General features: G+C 35.9%; 1 protein-coding gene across 1 annotated transcript in view; it reads left to right on the top strand.

Moving 5' to 3' along the window:
* Window positions 1-16,297, top strand: part of TAOK1 (TAO kinase 1) — a 147,471-nt gene that overhangs the window by 49,701 nt on the left and 81,473 nt on the right. The window contains exon 2 of the mRNA XM_025917974.2: window positions 9,541-9,762. Within this exon, the coding sequence (XP_025773759.1) occupies window positions 9,631-9,762 (132 nt within the window). The 5' untranslated portion in view covers window positions 9,541-9,630. The remainder of the gene's footprint in view (window positions 1-9,540; window positions 9,763-16,297) is intronic.

Raw genomic sequence — 16,297 nt, 5'->3', positions numbered from 1 at the left:
ATTGAGATAAATGGACTATTTTGAATTAATTTTTCTTAAAAAAATTTTTTTTTGTTTATTTATTTTGAGATAGAGAACACGCATGTACCAGTGTGGGGAGGGCAGAGAGAAGGGAGAGAGAGAGAGGGAGAGAGAGAGAAAATCCCAAGTAGGCTCTGCACTGGTAGCAGGGCTATCAGTGTGGGTCTTGATCTCACAAACCACGTTATCATGACCTGAGCTGAGATCAAGAGCCAGACACTTAACTGAGCCACCCAGGCTCCCCTGAATTAATTTTTCTATAAGGTATGAGGCAAAGTTCACTTTTAATTTTTATTTTATTATTATTTTTAATGTTTATTTTTTCTTTTCTTTTTTTTTAAGGATTTTATTTGTAAGTAATCTCTACACCCATCATCATAGGCCTCAAACTCAGCCCTGAGATCAAGAGCTGCATGCTGTACCAATAGAGCCAGCAAGGCACCCCTCTTTTTTTTTTTTTTTAAGTTTATTTATTTATTTTGAGAGAGCGAGAGAGCAAGCAGGAGGAAGGGCAGAGAAGGAGTGAGAGAATCCTAAGCAGGCTTTGCGCTGTCAGTGCAGAGCCGGATGCAGGGCTTGAACTCGTGAACCATGAGATTATGACCTGAGTCTAAATCAAGAGTCAGACACTAACTGACTGAGCCACCCAGGCCCCCCATATATAAATTATATTCAGATATTAACATTTTTTAAAATGTTTATTTAAATTTTTAAATGTTTATTCTTGAGAGAGAGAAGACAGAGCATGAGAGGGGGAGGGGCAAAGAGGGAGAGAGACAAACAATGCAAAACAGGCTCCAGTCTCTGAGCTGTCAGCACAGAGCCTGATGCTGGGCTTGAACCCACGGACCATGAGATCATGATCTGAGCCAAAGTTGGACACTTAACTGACTGAGCCACCCAGGTGCCCCAGAATGTTTGTTTGAGAGTGGGAGAGAGAGAGAGTGGGAACAGGGTAAGGGCAGAGAGAGAGACAGAGACAGAGAGAGAGACAGAGAAAGAACCCCAAACAGGCTCTGCACAGTCAGCACAGAGCCTGACTTGGGACTTCATCTGAGGAACCATGAGATCATGACCTTTGTTGAAATCAAAGGATTGGATGTTTAACCGAGCCACCAGGCGCCCCTCAAATATTTTTAGACATATCTGAATATTTTTTTCTTCTTTTACTGTTTTGTATATTCCTTGGGGTTTTTCAAATACACGGTAATGGCAGCAACTAGTTTTATTTCTTCCTTTCTATTATGTATTTCTTTGCTTTGCTTTTTTTATTGTATGGGTTGGAACCTCTAGTACAGTGTTTAAGAGGAGTGATTAGACAACCTTACTTAGTTTCTAATCATAAGGGGAAAGCTTTTAGTCTTTAATCATTATGATGTTAGCTGTAGGTTTTTTGTAGATACCCTTAGCAAGGTTAATGATGTTCCCTTCTATTCTTACTATTTTGACCATTTTTTTTTTTAATTTTTTTTTTTCAACATTTTTTTATTTTATTTTTGGGATAGAGAGAGACAGAGCATGAACGGGGGAGGGGCAGAGAGAGAGGGAGACACAGAATCGGAAACAGGCTCCAGGCTCCGAGCCATCAGCCCAGAGCCTGACGCGGGGCTCGAACTCACGGACCGCGAGATCGTGACCTGGCTGAAGCCGGACGCTTAACCGACTGCGCCACCCAGGCGCCCCAGACCATTTTTATCATAAATGGATGTTGAATTTATCAAATCTTTTTCTGCCTCTGTTAATATGATCATGTGTTTCTTTTATCTTTAGTCCATATAGAATGGTGACTTAAATTCAGGAACTTAAAGCTGGTTTTCTTTCAGTTTTCTAAGAGTATGTAGTAATATTTTCCTTTTGATTTGTGTTTTTGCTAATTTATGTCTGTTCTTATTTTCCTTGGTTAGTTTGGCAGAAGTGTTTCAGTTTTGTTGATTTTTTTTTTTTTTTTTAACCCAAAGGAACCATCTTCTGGTTTTATTGATTTTTCTCCATTGGCTTTTTTGTTTTCTAATTTCATTGATTTCTACTCTGTTTCTTTAATATTTACTTTTTTATATTTATTTTTGGCTTTATTTACTTTTCTATTTCTAGGGTTTTTTGTTTTGTTTTGTTTTTAATTTTGTATTAGAGAGAGAGCATGAGCAGGGGAGGGGCAGAGGGAGAGAGAGAATCACAAGCAGACTCCACACTGAGCATGGATCCCAGACCTTGGGATCATTACCTGAGCTGACACCAAGAGTTGGTCAACTGAATGAGCCACGCAGACACCCCTGTTTCTAGATTCTTAAGATAGAAGCTTAGATTATTTATTTGAAATCTATCCTTTTTTTTCTAATACAGATTTAGTGCCTTAAATTCTTGTTTTAAAAATTTTTTTTTAAGTTTGGGGGACCTGGGTGGCTCAGTCAGTTGAGCATCCAACTTCGGCTCAGGTCATGATCTCTCTCACGGTTCATGGGTTTGAGCCCCACATCGGGCTCTGTGCTGGCAGCTCGGAGCCTGGAGCCTGCTTCCGATTCTGTGTCTCTCTCTCTCTCTACCCATGCCCTGCTCGCGCTCTGTCTCTGCCTCTCAAAAAGTGAAAAAAGATTAAATAAAAAAAATTTTTTTAAGTTTATTTATTTTGAGAGAGAGAAAGAGCAAGCACAAGTTGGGGAGGAGCAGAGAGAAAGAGAGACAGAATCCCAAGCAGGCTCCGCACCATCCGTGCGGGGTCTGATGTGGGGCTCAAACTCACAAACCATGAGATCATGACCTGAGCCAAGATCAAGAGACTGACACTTAACCAACTATACCACCCAGGCACCCCGAGTGCCTTGAATTTCTATGTAAGCACTGCATTAGTTGTACCTTACAGATTTTGTGTTGCATTTTATTTTCATTCAATTTGTATTCTTTTCTAATTCCTAATTTCCCTTGAAGCTCCTTTATCGGCCCATGGATTACTTAGAAGTGTGTGTTTAATTTTCACATTTCATGGGTTTTATAGATATATTTCGGTTACTGATTTTAAATACACTATGGTCAGATGATCATTATTTTGTATGAGTTGAAATTTTTTACACTTGTTAAGATTTTTTTATGTCCTAGAATATAATGGCTTGGTGTGAATATCATATGTGTTCTTGTAAAGAATGTATATTCTGTTTTTGTCAGATAGAGTATTCTAGAAATGTCATTAGATAAAGTTGGTTGATAGTGTTGTTTCTATATATTTTCAGACTACTTTTTCTTTGAATTTCTGAGAGAGGAGTATTGGGAGTCTCCCAGTATAATTATAGACTTGTTATTTCTCTTTTCTCTTGCATCAATTTTTGTTTCATGAATTTGAAGCTCTTTTGCCAGTGAAGACAAATTTGGGATTTGGTAAAAGTAATCATAATCATTATATAATATTCCTCTTTATCACTTGTGATTTCCTTAATTCTGAAGTCTATTTTGTCTGATATTAATGTAGCTACTCTAACTTTCTTTTGTGTAATATTTTGCATTTCTTTTGGGATAAGTCTGCTGGCAACAGATTGTTTTTGTTTTCTACCATTTAAGATCCCCCCCCACCGGCCTTCATTCCTGTAGAAGATATCTACTAGATAAAGAATTCTGTTCAGGGTTGGTAGTTCTTTCCTTTTACTGCCTTAAAGATATTTCACTTTCTGTGGACTCCAGTGTCTTTTATTCAGAATCTGTTGTCATTTACATTGAGTTTATTTTCGTTTGTTAGAATTTTGACTAGGTGTGTCTAGCCTGATTTTCTTTGAATTGTCCTGTTTGGGGTTGGTTGAGCTTGTTGAATCTCTAAATTTATGTTTTTGTCAAATCTGGGACGTTTTCAGAAATTACTAAAACAGTTTTTTTGTCTCCCAATTTATTTTTCCTCTCCTTAACAATACCAGTGATTTGAAATGTAGACAATTTGATACTGTCCGAGAAGTCACCAAGGCTCGTATTTTTTCAATCTTTTTTCCCTCTCTGTTCTTTAGTTTCAGTAATTTCTGTTGCTCTGTCTTAAAGTTTACTCTTTCCTCTATCATTTCTGTTGTGCACTTAAGGCCATGCAAGGAGGTGTTTGTTTGTTTTAAGTAAACTCTATGTGCAATGTGGGGTTTGAACTCAAAACTCCAAGATTGAGAGTTACATGCTCTACAAGACTGAGCCAGGCAGGTGCCCCTCATTTCTGATACTGTATTTTTCAGTTCTGAATTTTTCATGTTTTTAAAAAATATTTTGTATTTCTCTACTAAGAACTGATGTCTGTTTTCAGTTGTTTGCAAAGTGTTAACCATTACCTCATTTATTATGATTATGATAACTGCTTTCAAGTCTGTGTGATTATTCTAACATTAGTCATCTCAAAATAGGCATCTGTTGGTCCTCTCTTCCCTTGATAATTTGTCACATTTACCAGTTTTGTGTGTGTGTGTGTATGTGTGTTTATTTATTTTTGCATGTAGGATAATTTTGGATTTTACCCTGGACATTGTGAATATTTCTGAATCATATTAATATCCTCTAGAGAATGTTGATTTGTTTTCTTTGTTTTAGTAGACACCAACTGGTGTAAATGGAAAGTTCTGTCTCACTTTCTATTGGTGGTAGTTCCAGTAGCAGTTCTATTTTCAAAATCTTTACTGTGCTCTTTGGATTTGCCCTGTGCTATGCCTCTCAGTGATGGTATGAGACTTGGCAGTGGTGTATAATATAGATTATTTCCCTTTAGTATAGTCTTTGCTATGCTTCTTTAAGTGTATTTTACACAAGTGCAAATACAGTATTTGTTTTGGCTTATACCAAAACAAAAGAATTAGGGATCTCTTTTCCAGCTCTCTCTTCTCCATGATTTTCCTCCATTCTTTTCAGTTTCCAATGGTTTTTCTCAGTTCGTCGTCATCGTCTTTTTTTTAATGTTTATTCTTGAGAGAGAGACAGGGTGCAAGTGGGGGGGGGGGGGAGAGAGAGAGAGAGAGAGAGAGGGAGAGGGAGGGAGAGGGAGGGAGGGAGACACAGAATCCGAAGCTGGCTCCAAGCTCTGAGCTCTCAGCACAGAGCCCGACACTGGACTTGAATTCATTGAACCGTGAGATCATGACTTGAGCTGAAGTTGGACGCTTAACCAACTGAGCCACCCAGGTGCATATTCTTTTTTTTTTTTTTTTTTTAATGTTTATTCATTTTTGAGAGATAGGAGAGACAGAGAGAGAAGGAGACACAGAATCTAAAACTCCCTGTTCTTTTGATCAGAAAGACAGGTTTTTCTATGAGCATTTAGACCTGTGCATTGTACAGTTACTCATCACTGGGGCTACTCTTAAGTGGGGAAAGGAGAGAGGAGTTTAAAAAAATAACGGGGGGCGCCTGGGTGGCGCAGTCGGTTAAGCGTCCGACTTCAGCCAGGTCACGATCTCGCGGTCTGTGAGTTCGAGCCCCGCGTCGGGCTCTGGGCTGATGGCTCAGAGCCTGGAGCCTGTTTCCGATTCTGTGTCTCCCTCTCTCTCTGCCCCTCCCCCGTTCATGCTCTGTCTCTCTCTGTCCCAAAAATAAAAATAAACGTTGAAAAAATAAAAAAATAACGGGAATTCCCCCTCATACTTTTTGGACCAACAGGGACCCTGTTTTCCAATTTTTTCTGTTCAGAGAGAGGTTTTCTCACAGTTTTTTTTTTCTTTCCTTTCCTTTCCTTTTCTTTTCTTTTCTTTTCTTTTCTTTTCTTTTCTTCTCTTTTCTTTTCTTTCTTTCTTTTTTTTTTCTGTTGCTAGGGCAGTGCATTTCTGTGACTGAGGAGAGAAAAAAGAAAATGGCTTTCCCCCCATAGTCTTTAGGTTACAGGATTTCCTTTTTCTGCTCCTTTGGGCAGAAAGAGGGGATTTCTTTAAGAGTTTCCTTGTCAGCACTCTCAACATAGTTCTGTAACTCAGGCCATTCTTAAGTCAAAGCCAGGAGTTAAAGGAGGAAAATAGAATTAGGAAACTCATGGCTATTCCCATCATTCTTCACATTTTAACTTTTCTCCCAGTAATTTTTATTACCTAAACTGTTTATGGAATGCTGATGTATATCCTCTGGTGAGTTAGCTACTTTCTCTGATATCTGTGTATTTAAGGAATATTAATTCTTAATTGTGTTTTCTCTGGATGTTTCAGTTTTTGTGTTTGACTCAATTTTTTTTGACATACAAAATTTTAAAATGTATTAGTCTTGGGGTACCTGGGTGACTTAGTCGGTTAAACGTCCGATTTTGGCTCAGGTCATGATCTCAGGGTTTGTGGGTTTGAGGCCCACGTCAGACTCTGTCCTGACAGCTCAGAACCTGGAGCCTGCTTCAGATTCTGTGTCTCCCTCTCTCTCTGCCCCTCACCTGCTCACACTCTTTCTCTCTCTCAAAAATAAGTAAACATTTAAAAAAATGCATTAGTCTTTTGTGAATTAAAAAAAATGCTAATAGCCTTTTCGATGTTCTTCTGTTCAGAATATGTATTATTCTAGTTGTAAAAAATGTTCTATTTTATTTTTCTCTAATTTGAAGTACAATGTAAAGTAAAATTTCTTAAAATTATAAAAACAATTACTATAAAAATTCAGATAATATGGATGTCTAGATTAGCAAGTAATGTTTTTCTTCTTCTTCCTGTTTTTTTTGTTTTGTTTTTTTTTTTCTTCTAAATTTAAATTCAAGTTAGCATACAGTGTAGTCTTGGTTTCAGGAGTAGAACCCAGTGATTCGTCTCTTACATACCCACATACTCCCCCATACCCATCCCAGGTAACCATGGATCTATTACTTTAGACTAGTTTTGCCTATTTGAGAATGTATCAGGGGAATCATCAAGTATGTATTCTTTGTTTCTGGCTTCTTTTGCTGAGTGAGCATAATGCTTTTGATGCTCATCTGTATTGATTGTTACATGTATTGTTAGTTTATTCCTTTTTATTGCTGTGAATAGTATTTCATTGTGTGAATATACCACAATTCTATTCTACATTTATTTGTTGATAGACATTTGTATTATTTGCAGTTTTGGACTGTTATGAATAAAGCTACTATGTACAAGTTTTTGTGTGCCTGTGTTTTCTTATCACTGAATAAATGACAGCTAGTACAGGAATTGCTCCTTCATATAGTAAATACTTACTTTTCTTGATATGCATCTGCTAAACAATTTTCCAAAATGGTTGTACTATTTTACACTCCCATGAGCACTGTAATGATTTCCAGTTCCTGACCTTGTACATTTATCATTTCTGATGTTTTCTAGAAGTACCTTTGGTATAGATTCCGTAGAGTGGTATTTTGTTTGAAATGGTCAGTGTATATGTTTTTGCTAGATTCTTCTCCATAAGGTTTATATTGTTTTTTTCCATTACCACTGCTAATGGATGAGTGCATACATACTTCCCTTCTACCCCACCATCAACAGGTGGTCAATTTTTGCCTTTCTGATTACAAAATGAAATCTTAGTATAGTTTTAATTTGTCTTCTTTTACTTGGAGTGATTTTGAACATATTTTCATATATTTAATGGTTGTTTCCTTATTTTTTTTTCTTCTGTGAATTACACATATCTGCTGGATTCTTTTCTATTTGCTGTTTTCAGAAACTTTTCAGATATTAAGTATATCAGATTGTTGTCTTTTTTTTTTCCTTTTTTTTTTTTAACGTTTATTTATTTATTTTGAGAGAGAAAAAACGTGAGTGGGGAGGGGCACACACTGATGGTGTGGAGCCAGACACAGGGCTTGAATCCATGAACAGTGAGATCGTGATCTGAGTCCCAAGTCTGACGCTTAACCAGCTGAGCTACGCAGGCACCTCTCCCCACTCCCGACACACACTTTTTTTTAAAAGCTCTTTACGGGGCGCCTGGGTGGCGCAGTCGGTTAAGCGTCCGACTTCAGCCAGGTCACGATCTCCCGGTCCGGGAGTTCGAGCCCCGCGTCAGGCTCTGGGCTGATGGCTCAGAGCCTGGAGCCTGTTTCCGATTCTGTGTCTCCCTCTCTCTCTGCCCCTCCCCCGTTCATGCTCTGTCTCTCTCTGTCCCAAAAAAATAAATAAACGTTGAAAAAAAAAAAAATAAAAGCTCTTTACATATTAGGGATATTAACATTTGTAAACATAAGTTTCAAACTTTTTTCCAAGTTTATCTTTTGTCTTTTTGTTGAGGTGTGTCTTTTTCCATGGCTTCTCCTCCCAAGTTGTCTTTTTATATTGTTGAATATGTATTAGTCTTTGTCATTATTGTTTTGGATTTGGAACGGTTAGGAAAGTTTCCTCAGTTCCTGATTATGGAGGAACTTAACCTGTTTCCTTCTACTACTTGTATAGTTTCATTTTTTTAAATTGTACTTATTTTACGTAATCTCTACATACACCCAGTGTAGGGCTCAAACTCACAACTCCAAGATCAAGGGTCACATGCTCTTTCAACTGAGCCAGCCAGGTGCCCCAGTTTCATTTTTTATGTTTGTATTTCCCATATGTAATTGCCATATGTTGTATTTATGTTTGTATTGCCTGTGTGTGATTCTGTTTAGTTTGAAGAACAGGTGTTATTTTATTTTTTTTTACCAAATAGTTACTGGAGTCTCCAAACATCACTTGTATATATCTGATTCCTTTTTTCCTTATTTACTTGGGATACCTCTATAGGCCAGTAATGTTTATGTAAGATATGTGATAGGGTTATAATTTTTATATATTTTTTCTGAATGTGTTCTCAGTTTTCTCTGCATTTATTTCTTTTTATAATTGTATGCTAAATTCCAAGGTACACATACATTGGTTTGTTTCTTGACTATCTTTTAGATTATTAATTTGCTTGTCCTATTTTTAGTATTCTAATGATGCCATTGTTTTGCATTCTGTTTTGATATTTGGCAGAGGAAATGTCCCTCATTATTTCTGATTTCTCTGATTTCCCTGAGGGATGCTATCCTATGAAGTATGTTATTTTCATTGTGCAGATTAGGAAAATGAGGGTACCCAAGTCCACAGTTTGTAAATAGTGTTGTCAGGATTCATGTCCAGGCGGTGGCAGTGTCATTCCAGAACCCAGAGGTTCTGAAGCCTCTCAGTTTTTAAATTTTTATTTAAAAAAGTCTATATTTTAAAAATATCTGTATTATCTATAATCTGTATATGTCAGTACTCTGGTATAAAGGAACCGATAACAGAACACCAGGGAATTACTGGTTATCTGTAATATCTACTTATCTAATGATACAGATTTGATGAAGGCCATATTTTAATGTGAATCAGATTTATGAGGGAAACAGTTGTCTGTGTGAAATTCATTACTTTCTCCCATTGTGTTTTTCTTTGGAATGTCTGTATCAGAGTTGATTAAACACTGGTAAATGGTATCTTTTCAGATTTAGGAACTACTGTACTAGTAGACCACATCTCCATCTCAGTGAAATTCTAGGCCACAGATAATTTTGTATATGCTGTCAGAAAATGATCTTGTAATTATTCTTAGTGGTTTTTGCTTTTCCTGACTTTTTTTTCTCTTATTTCTCTTCAATAGTTTATGCCAGCGTGGCTTCATTCATACAGATGAACCAGGGATTGGGATAGCAGTATAAAATTAGAATCAGAGAACTGATTGCCCAGCAGGATGCCATCAACCAACCGAGCGGGCAGTCTGAAGGACCCTGAAATTGCAGAGCTCTTCTTCAAAGAAGACCCAGAGAAGCTCTTCACAGATCTCAGAGAAATTGGCCATGGAAGCTTTGGAGCAGTATATTTTGTAAGTGTTAAAGGCTTAATGTCAGTGACCAGCATTTACTTAATATCTAGTCCTGGCAGAGTAAAAAAAAAATATATATATATATATATATAAAGAAACATAGGCAATAGTCCATTTTATAATCACTTACATAGATATATGTGTATAATATGAAAGTAGATAGTTTTATTTATTGAGCTTCTTGGATTATTAAAAAAATGGGAAACAATATTATTTTGCTTTAACTTACATGTTTAGCATTTTAGTACAGTGGTTTGAAGAGTCTAATGACTTGCATTACTACAGAATTAAATATTGCAGAAGAACTCTGATTTCTGTTAAGTCTCATACACAGTCAATTTTAGTGTTTTGGAAATCTAGGATTATTATTTGACAGAAGGATATGTACCAGTCTTTTTTTCTTGTGTGTATATGTGTGTGTGTTATGCTAAAATAATCATCAAATTTGCCATTTTAACCATTTTTAAGTGTACAATTTGTGGCGTTAATTACGTGCACAGTGTTGTGCAACCATTACCATTATCTAATTTCAAAACTTTTTCATCACCCCAAGCAGAAACTATGTATTTATTAGCAGTAACTCCTTCCCCCTCTACCCAATCTCTAATCTACTTTTTGTTTATGAATTTGCCTATTTTAGATATTTCATATAAATGGAATCATGCAATATTTGTACTTTTGTGTATAGCTTGTATCACTTAGCATAATGTATAGCGTAATCACTTTGCAGGTCAACCATGTTGTAGCATGTATCAGTACTTCATTCCTTTTTATAGATGAATAATATCCCATTGTATGTGCCATGGTTTGTCCATTCATCTGCTGATGGATACTAGATTGTGTCCATCTTCTGGCTATTGTGAATAAATGCTACGATGAACATTGGTGTACAAATAACTGTTTGAGTCAGTGTTTTCAAATTTGGGTGTGTACCTAAGAGTGAAAATACTAGATCACATGGTAATTTTATGTTTAACTTTTTGAGGACTGCCAAACTGCTCCATAGTGGCTGTACTGTTTCCATTCTCACCAGTAATTTACTGGAGTTCCAATTATTCCACATCCTCACAAATGCCTGTAATTTTTTGTTATTTTGATTATAGCCATCCTGCTAGGTGTGAAGTAGTATCTTGATGTTTTGGTTTGTATTTCTCTATTGACTAACAATGTTGAGCATCTTTTCATGTGCTTATTGGCCATTTGCATATCTTCGTTGGAGAAATGTCTATTCAAGTCCTTTGCCTCTTTTAAAATTTGGGTTGTCTCTTTGTTGTTGAGTTATAAGGGATCTTTATGTATTCTGAATATTAAGTCCTTGTCAGATACATGATTTGCAAATATTTTCTCCCATTCTGTAGTTTGTCTTTTCACTTTCTTGATGATGACATTTGATATACAAAAGTTTTAAATTTGGATGAAGTCCAATTGGTCTATTTTTTGTTATTGTTGCTTATACTTTTGGTGTCATGTCTCATTATCCATTGCCAAATCCAAGGTTGTGAATATTTACCCTTATGTTTTCTTCTGAGAGTTTTATGGTCTTAGCTCTTATATACAAGTCACCGATTCATTTTGAGTTGATTTTTGGATATGCTGTGAGGTAGAGGTCCAACTTTACTCTTTTGTGTGTGGAAATCTAGTTGTTCAGTGTTCCAGTGCCCTCTATTGAAGAGACTGTTCTTTCTCTGTTGAATTGTCTTGACATCTTTGTGAAATCAATTGATCATATTGTATAGGTTTATTTCTGAACTCTCAGTTCTGTTCCTTTTGTCTATATATCTATCTTTATGCTAGTATCATACTGTTTTGATTACTGTATTGTCGTACTAAGTTTGAGATCAGGGACAACTTTATTATTCTTTTTAAGGATCGCTTTGGCTGTTTGGGGCCCCTTGCCATTCCATATGAATCTGAGGATTAGCTTTTCCATTTCTGCTGTTGAAATTTTGTTAGGGATTGTTTAAATTTGTTGATCGTGCTTGGTAGTATTGGCATCTGACCAATATTGAGTCTTACTCCATGAATGCAGTATGTCTTTCTAAACATTTATTTAGGTCTTCTTTAATTTTGTTTAGCAATGTTTTGTAGTTTTCAGTATACAAGTGTTCTAATTCATTGCTTAAATTTAGTCATCAATATTTTATTCTTTTAGATGCTATTGTAAATGGAATTATTTTCTTAATTTCCTCTTGAATTTATTCATTGCTGGTATATAGGAACAGCTAATTTATGTGTGTTGGTTTTTACACTACAATTTTGCTAAATTTATTAGCTAGTATCTTTTATGTGGATACTGTGGACTTCTGTATATAAGATCATGTCACCTATAAACAAAGATAGTTTTACTTCTTTCCAATTTGGATGCCTTTTGTTTTTCTTATCTATTTGCTCTAATTGTAACTTTGATGGCAGTGATGAAAATGAGCATCCTTGTTCCTTATCTTAGGGAGAAACTTTTTTCAGTTTTTCATAATTGAGGATGATGTTAGCTGTGGGATTTTCATAAATGCCCTTTATCATATTGAGGAAGTTTTTTCTGTTTCTAATTTTTTGAGTGGTTTTTGTTTGTTTGTTTTGTTTTTCACGAAAGGTTGTTGAATTCTGTTATATACCTTTTGGATGTCAGTTAAGGTGATCATAATGGTTTTTCTCCTTCATTCTGTTAATGGAGTATATTGCATTACTGATTTTGTTACATTGAACCACTCTTGCATTTCTGGGATAAATCCCACTTTGTCATGGTTTATAATCATTACATCTCTATTCATAAGGGACACTGTAATGTGTGTGTGTGTATATGTGTGTGTGTGTGTGTGTGTGTGTGATTTTCTTGGTGTGGTGTTGGTATCAGGCTAATACTGGCTTCATAGAGTCAGTTAGAAAGTGTTCTTTTTTAGTTTTTGGAAGAGTTAGTGAAGAATTGGTATTAATTCTTCTTTAAATGTTCAGTAGAATTCACCAGTGAAGGCTTCTGGTTCTGGACTTTGTTTTTGATTACTTATTCAGTGTTTACTTGTTATAGGTCTGTTAATATTTTCTTTCTTTCTTTTTTTAGTGTTTTTTAAATTTATTTTGAGAGAGAGAGAAAAATAGCATGAGCAGGGGGAAGGGCAGAGAGAGAGAGGGAGAGAGAGAATCCCAGGCAGGCTCCATGCTGCCAGCACACAGCTTGTTGTGGGGCTCAAACCCATGAACCATGAGATAATAACCTGAGTCAAAATCAAAAGTCCAATGTTTAACTGAATGAGCCACCCAGGTGCCCCCATCTTTTGATGTTTTCCCTTAAGTTACTTTTATTTGTGGGTTCTAGGAATTTGTTTCATCTCGGTTGTCTAATTTATTGGTATACAGTTGAAAATAGTATGCTCATATGACCCTTTTTATTTCTGTAGGTTGTTTGTAATAGTCCTGTTCTTTTCCTGGTTTTAGTTATTTGGCTTTTCTCTCTTTTCTTTTTTATTGGTATAAGCTCAGTCTGTTTTCTCCTGAATTTTAACTATAATTCTATTTTGAGATTTTCAATAAAAGACTCTTTGTAAACTTTCCTTGTTCATAGAAAGATGTATCATATCACCTTTAACACTGAAAAAAGAAAAGTGTACAGAAACCATTACTTACAACTATTTTCCCTTCAGATAACCCACTGATATTATTTCATTTACATCTGTTCAGCCTTTCAAGAATGTACATATATCTAGGATTACTGTTACCTCAATTTAGCCAGGACTTTTCCAGTTCCAGTGGTGAAAGTCCCATGTCCTAGAAACCCCATAGCCCAGGTCAGATGAGATGATTATTCATCCTACATATATCTGTACCACATAATATTTATAACCTGAGCCACCCAGGCACCCTGCCATTTAATTTTTAAAATTAAAATGTATAGTTTGTTTCATAAAATTTTGCAGTACTGCTTATTTTTCTTATGAATAAGTGTACATGTATAACAATGGCTATATCACATTTTGTCATGTATCTATTTGATATATCATAATTCACTTTATCATTCCACATAATTAGATATTAAGGTTTTCAACCCTGCCTGGTTTTTTTGCTGTTAAAAATAATGCTGTAATGAACATCATTATGTTTCCTCTTAATGGACATGTTTGCCAGTTTGGAGGGAAAAAGAAGGAGGATAAAGCAATGTGAATAGCCTAGAAAATAAAAAGAATATTCGGAGACTATTGAAGGGATCCCTGAATTACCAATTTTTTAAAGTTTATTTATTTTGGGAGGGGAGGGGCAGAGAGAGAGGGAGAGAGAATCCTAAACAGGCACTGGGCTATCAGTGCAGAGTCGGATACAGGGCTCCTGAACCGTGAGATCGTTACCTGAGCCAAAAGCAGGAGTTGGGCACTTAACCAACTGAGCCACTCAGGTGCCCCAAATTGTCAGTTATTAAAAAACTATGACACAGGGGTGCCTGGGTAGCTCAGTTGGTTAAGCGTCTGATTTCAGCTCCTGTCATGATCTTGTGGTCAGTGAGTTTGAGCCCCGTGTTGGTCTCTGTGCTGACAGCTCAGAGCCTGGAGTCTGCTTCAGAATCTGTCTCCCTCTCTCTCTGCCCCTCCCCTGCTCGCTCTCTCTCTCTCTCTCTCTCTCTCTCTCTCAAAAATAGATAAACATTAATTTTTTTAAAAAACAACTATTTTTCTAAAGCAGTTATAGTTAGGTTCACAACAAAATTGAAAGGAAGGTACAGAGAGATCTCATAAATTCTTATCCCTTGTACATGCATAGCCTCCCCCATTATCACAATCCTCCACAGAATACGACTGATGAACCTGTACTGACATAATCACCATAGTTTACATTAGGGTTCATCCTTGTACATTCCATGGGTTTAGTGTAATGTATAATTGACAAATTCCCATCATCATACAGAGTATTTTCACTGCCTTGAAAAAAACCTCTATGCAGCTTTTTGGGTTTTTTTGTTTTTTTTAATTTTTATTTATTTTTTGAGAGAGAGAGAGTGAGAGTAGGGGAGGGGCAGAGAGAGAGGGAGACAGAATCGGAAGCAGGCTCCAGGCTCTGAGTTGTTAGCACAGAGCCTGATGCAGGGTTTGAGCTCACAAACCTGTAGGATCATAACCTGAGCCAAAGTCAGATGCTTAACTGACTGAGCCACCCAGGTGCCCGTGTGGATATGTTTTTAAACTCCTTTGAGTAAATACCAGGGAGTACCATTACTGGATTGTATGGTAAACTATACTTAATTTTGTAAGAAATGACCAAACTATCTTCCAAAGGGGCTGTACCATTTTCCATTCCCACTAGCAATGAATGAGAGTTTTTTTTGCTCCACATTTCAGCAGTACCAAAGGGTACTGTCAGTGTTCTACATTTTGGCCATTCTAATTGTATTTAATAGTATCTTATTGTTTTAATTTCTATTTCCCTGATATTGTGAACCATCTTTATATCAGCCTATTTGCCATCTGTATATTTTCTTTGGTAAAGTGTGAGGGTGTTTGGCCCATTTTAAAATCAGGCTGTTTGTTATTGTTGAATTTTAAGAGCCCATTGGGTCCAAAGCTTTGCTTTATTGGGAAAATTTTATTACTGATTCAATCTAGTTACTACTTACAGTAAGTAATAAGTAATAGTGTTCAAATTTTCTATTTTTTCATTATATAGTCTTGGTAGGTTTGGTATTTTTAGGAATTTGCCCTTTTCATCTAATTTGTTGGCATATAGTTTTTCATACTACACTTATAATCCTGTTTGTTTCTGTAGAATCAGTAGTACTGTCCCCTTTTTAATTTCTGATTTTAGTAATTTAGTAATCTTTTCTCCTTAGTCCACCTAGCTAAAGGTTTGTCGATTTTGTTGTCTTTTTGAAGAACCAACTTTCGATTTCATTGATTTTCTCTATTGTTTTTGTGTTTGCTGTTTGATCTCTGCCTTAATCTTTATTATTTCCTTCCTTCTGCTAACTTTGGGTTTAGTTCTTCTTTTTCTAGTTCCTTAAGTTGTAAAGTTAGGTTGTTAATTTGAGATTTTTTTTTCCTTTATTATTATTTTTTAATGTGTTTATAGCTATAAATTTCCTCCTGAGCTCTTCTTTTACTTGGTCCCATAAGTTTTGATCTGCTGTATTTTTGTTTTCATTCAACTCTAGGTATTTCTAATTTTCATTGTGATTTCTTCTTTGATCTGTTGGTTGTTTAGAAGTATATTGTTTATAATTAACACAACTTTGTGAATATTCTAGTTTTCCTTTTTTGTTACTGATATCTAACTTTATCCTGTTGAGATCAGACAAGATTCTTTGTATGATACCTATCTTTTTAAATTTATTGAGTTGATTTGTGGCCTAACATATGGTCTATCCTGGCAAATGTCCCATGTACCATTGAGAAGAATGTATATTCTGTTGTTGGGTAGAGTGTTCTTTATATGTTTATTAATTCTAATTGGTTAATTGTATTAAGTTCTCTGTTTCCTTGCTCATCTTCTGTCTGGTTGTTCTCACCATTATTATGAGTGGGGTATTAAAGTCTCCAACTATTGTAGAACTGTTAATATC

This window comes from Puma concolor, chromosome E1 (assembly GCF_028749965.1).
Source record: "Puma concolor isolate L17-30 chromosome E1, mPumCon1.1.hap2, whole genome shotgun sequence".
Classification (NCBI taxonomy): Eukaryota; Metazoa; Chordata; class Mammalia; order Carnivora; family Felidae; genus Puma; species Puma concolor.
The sequence above is the reverse complement of the archived record's forward strand: the minus strand, read 5'-3'. Positions and strand labels throughout refer to the sequence as shown.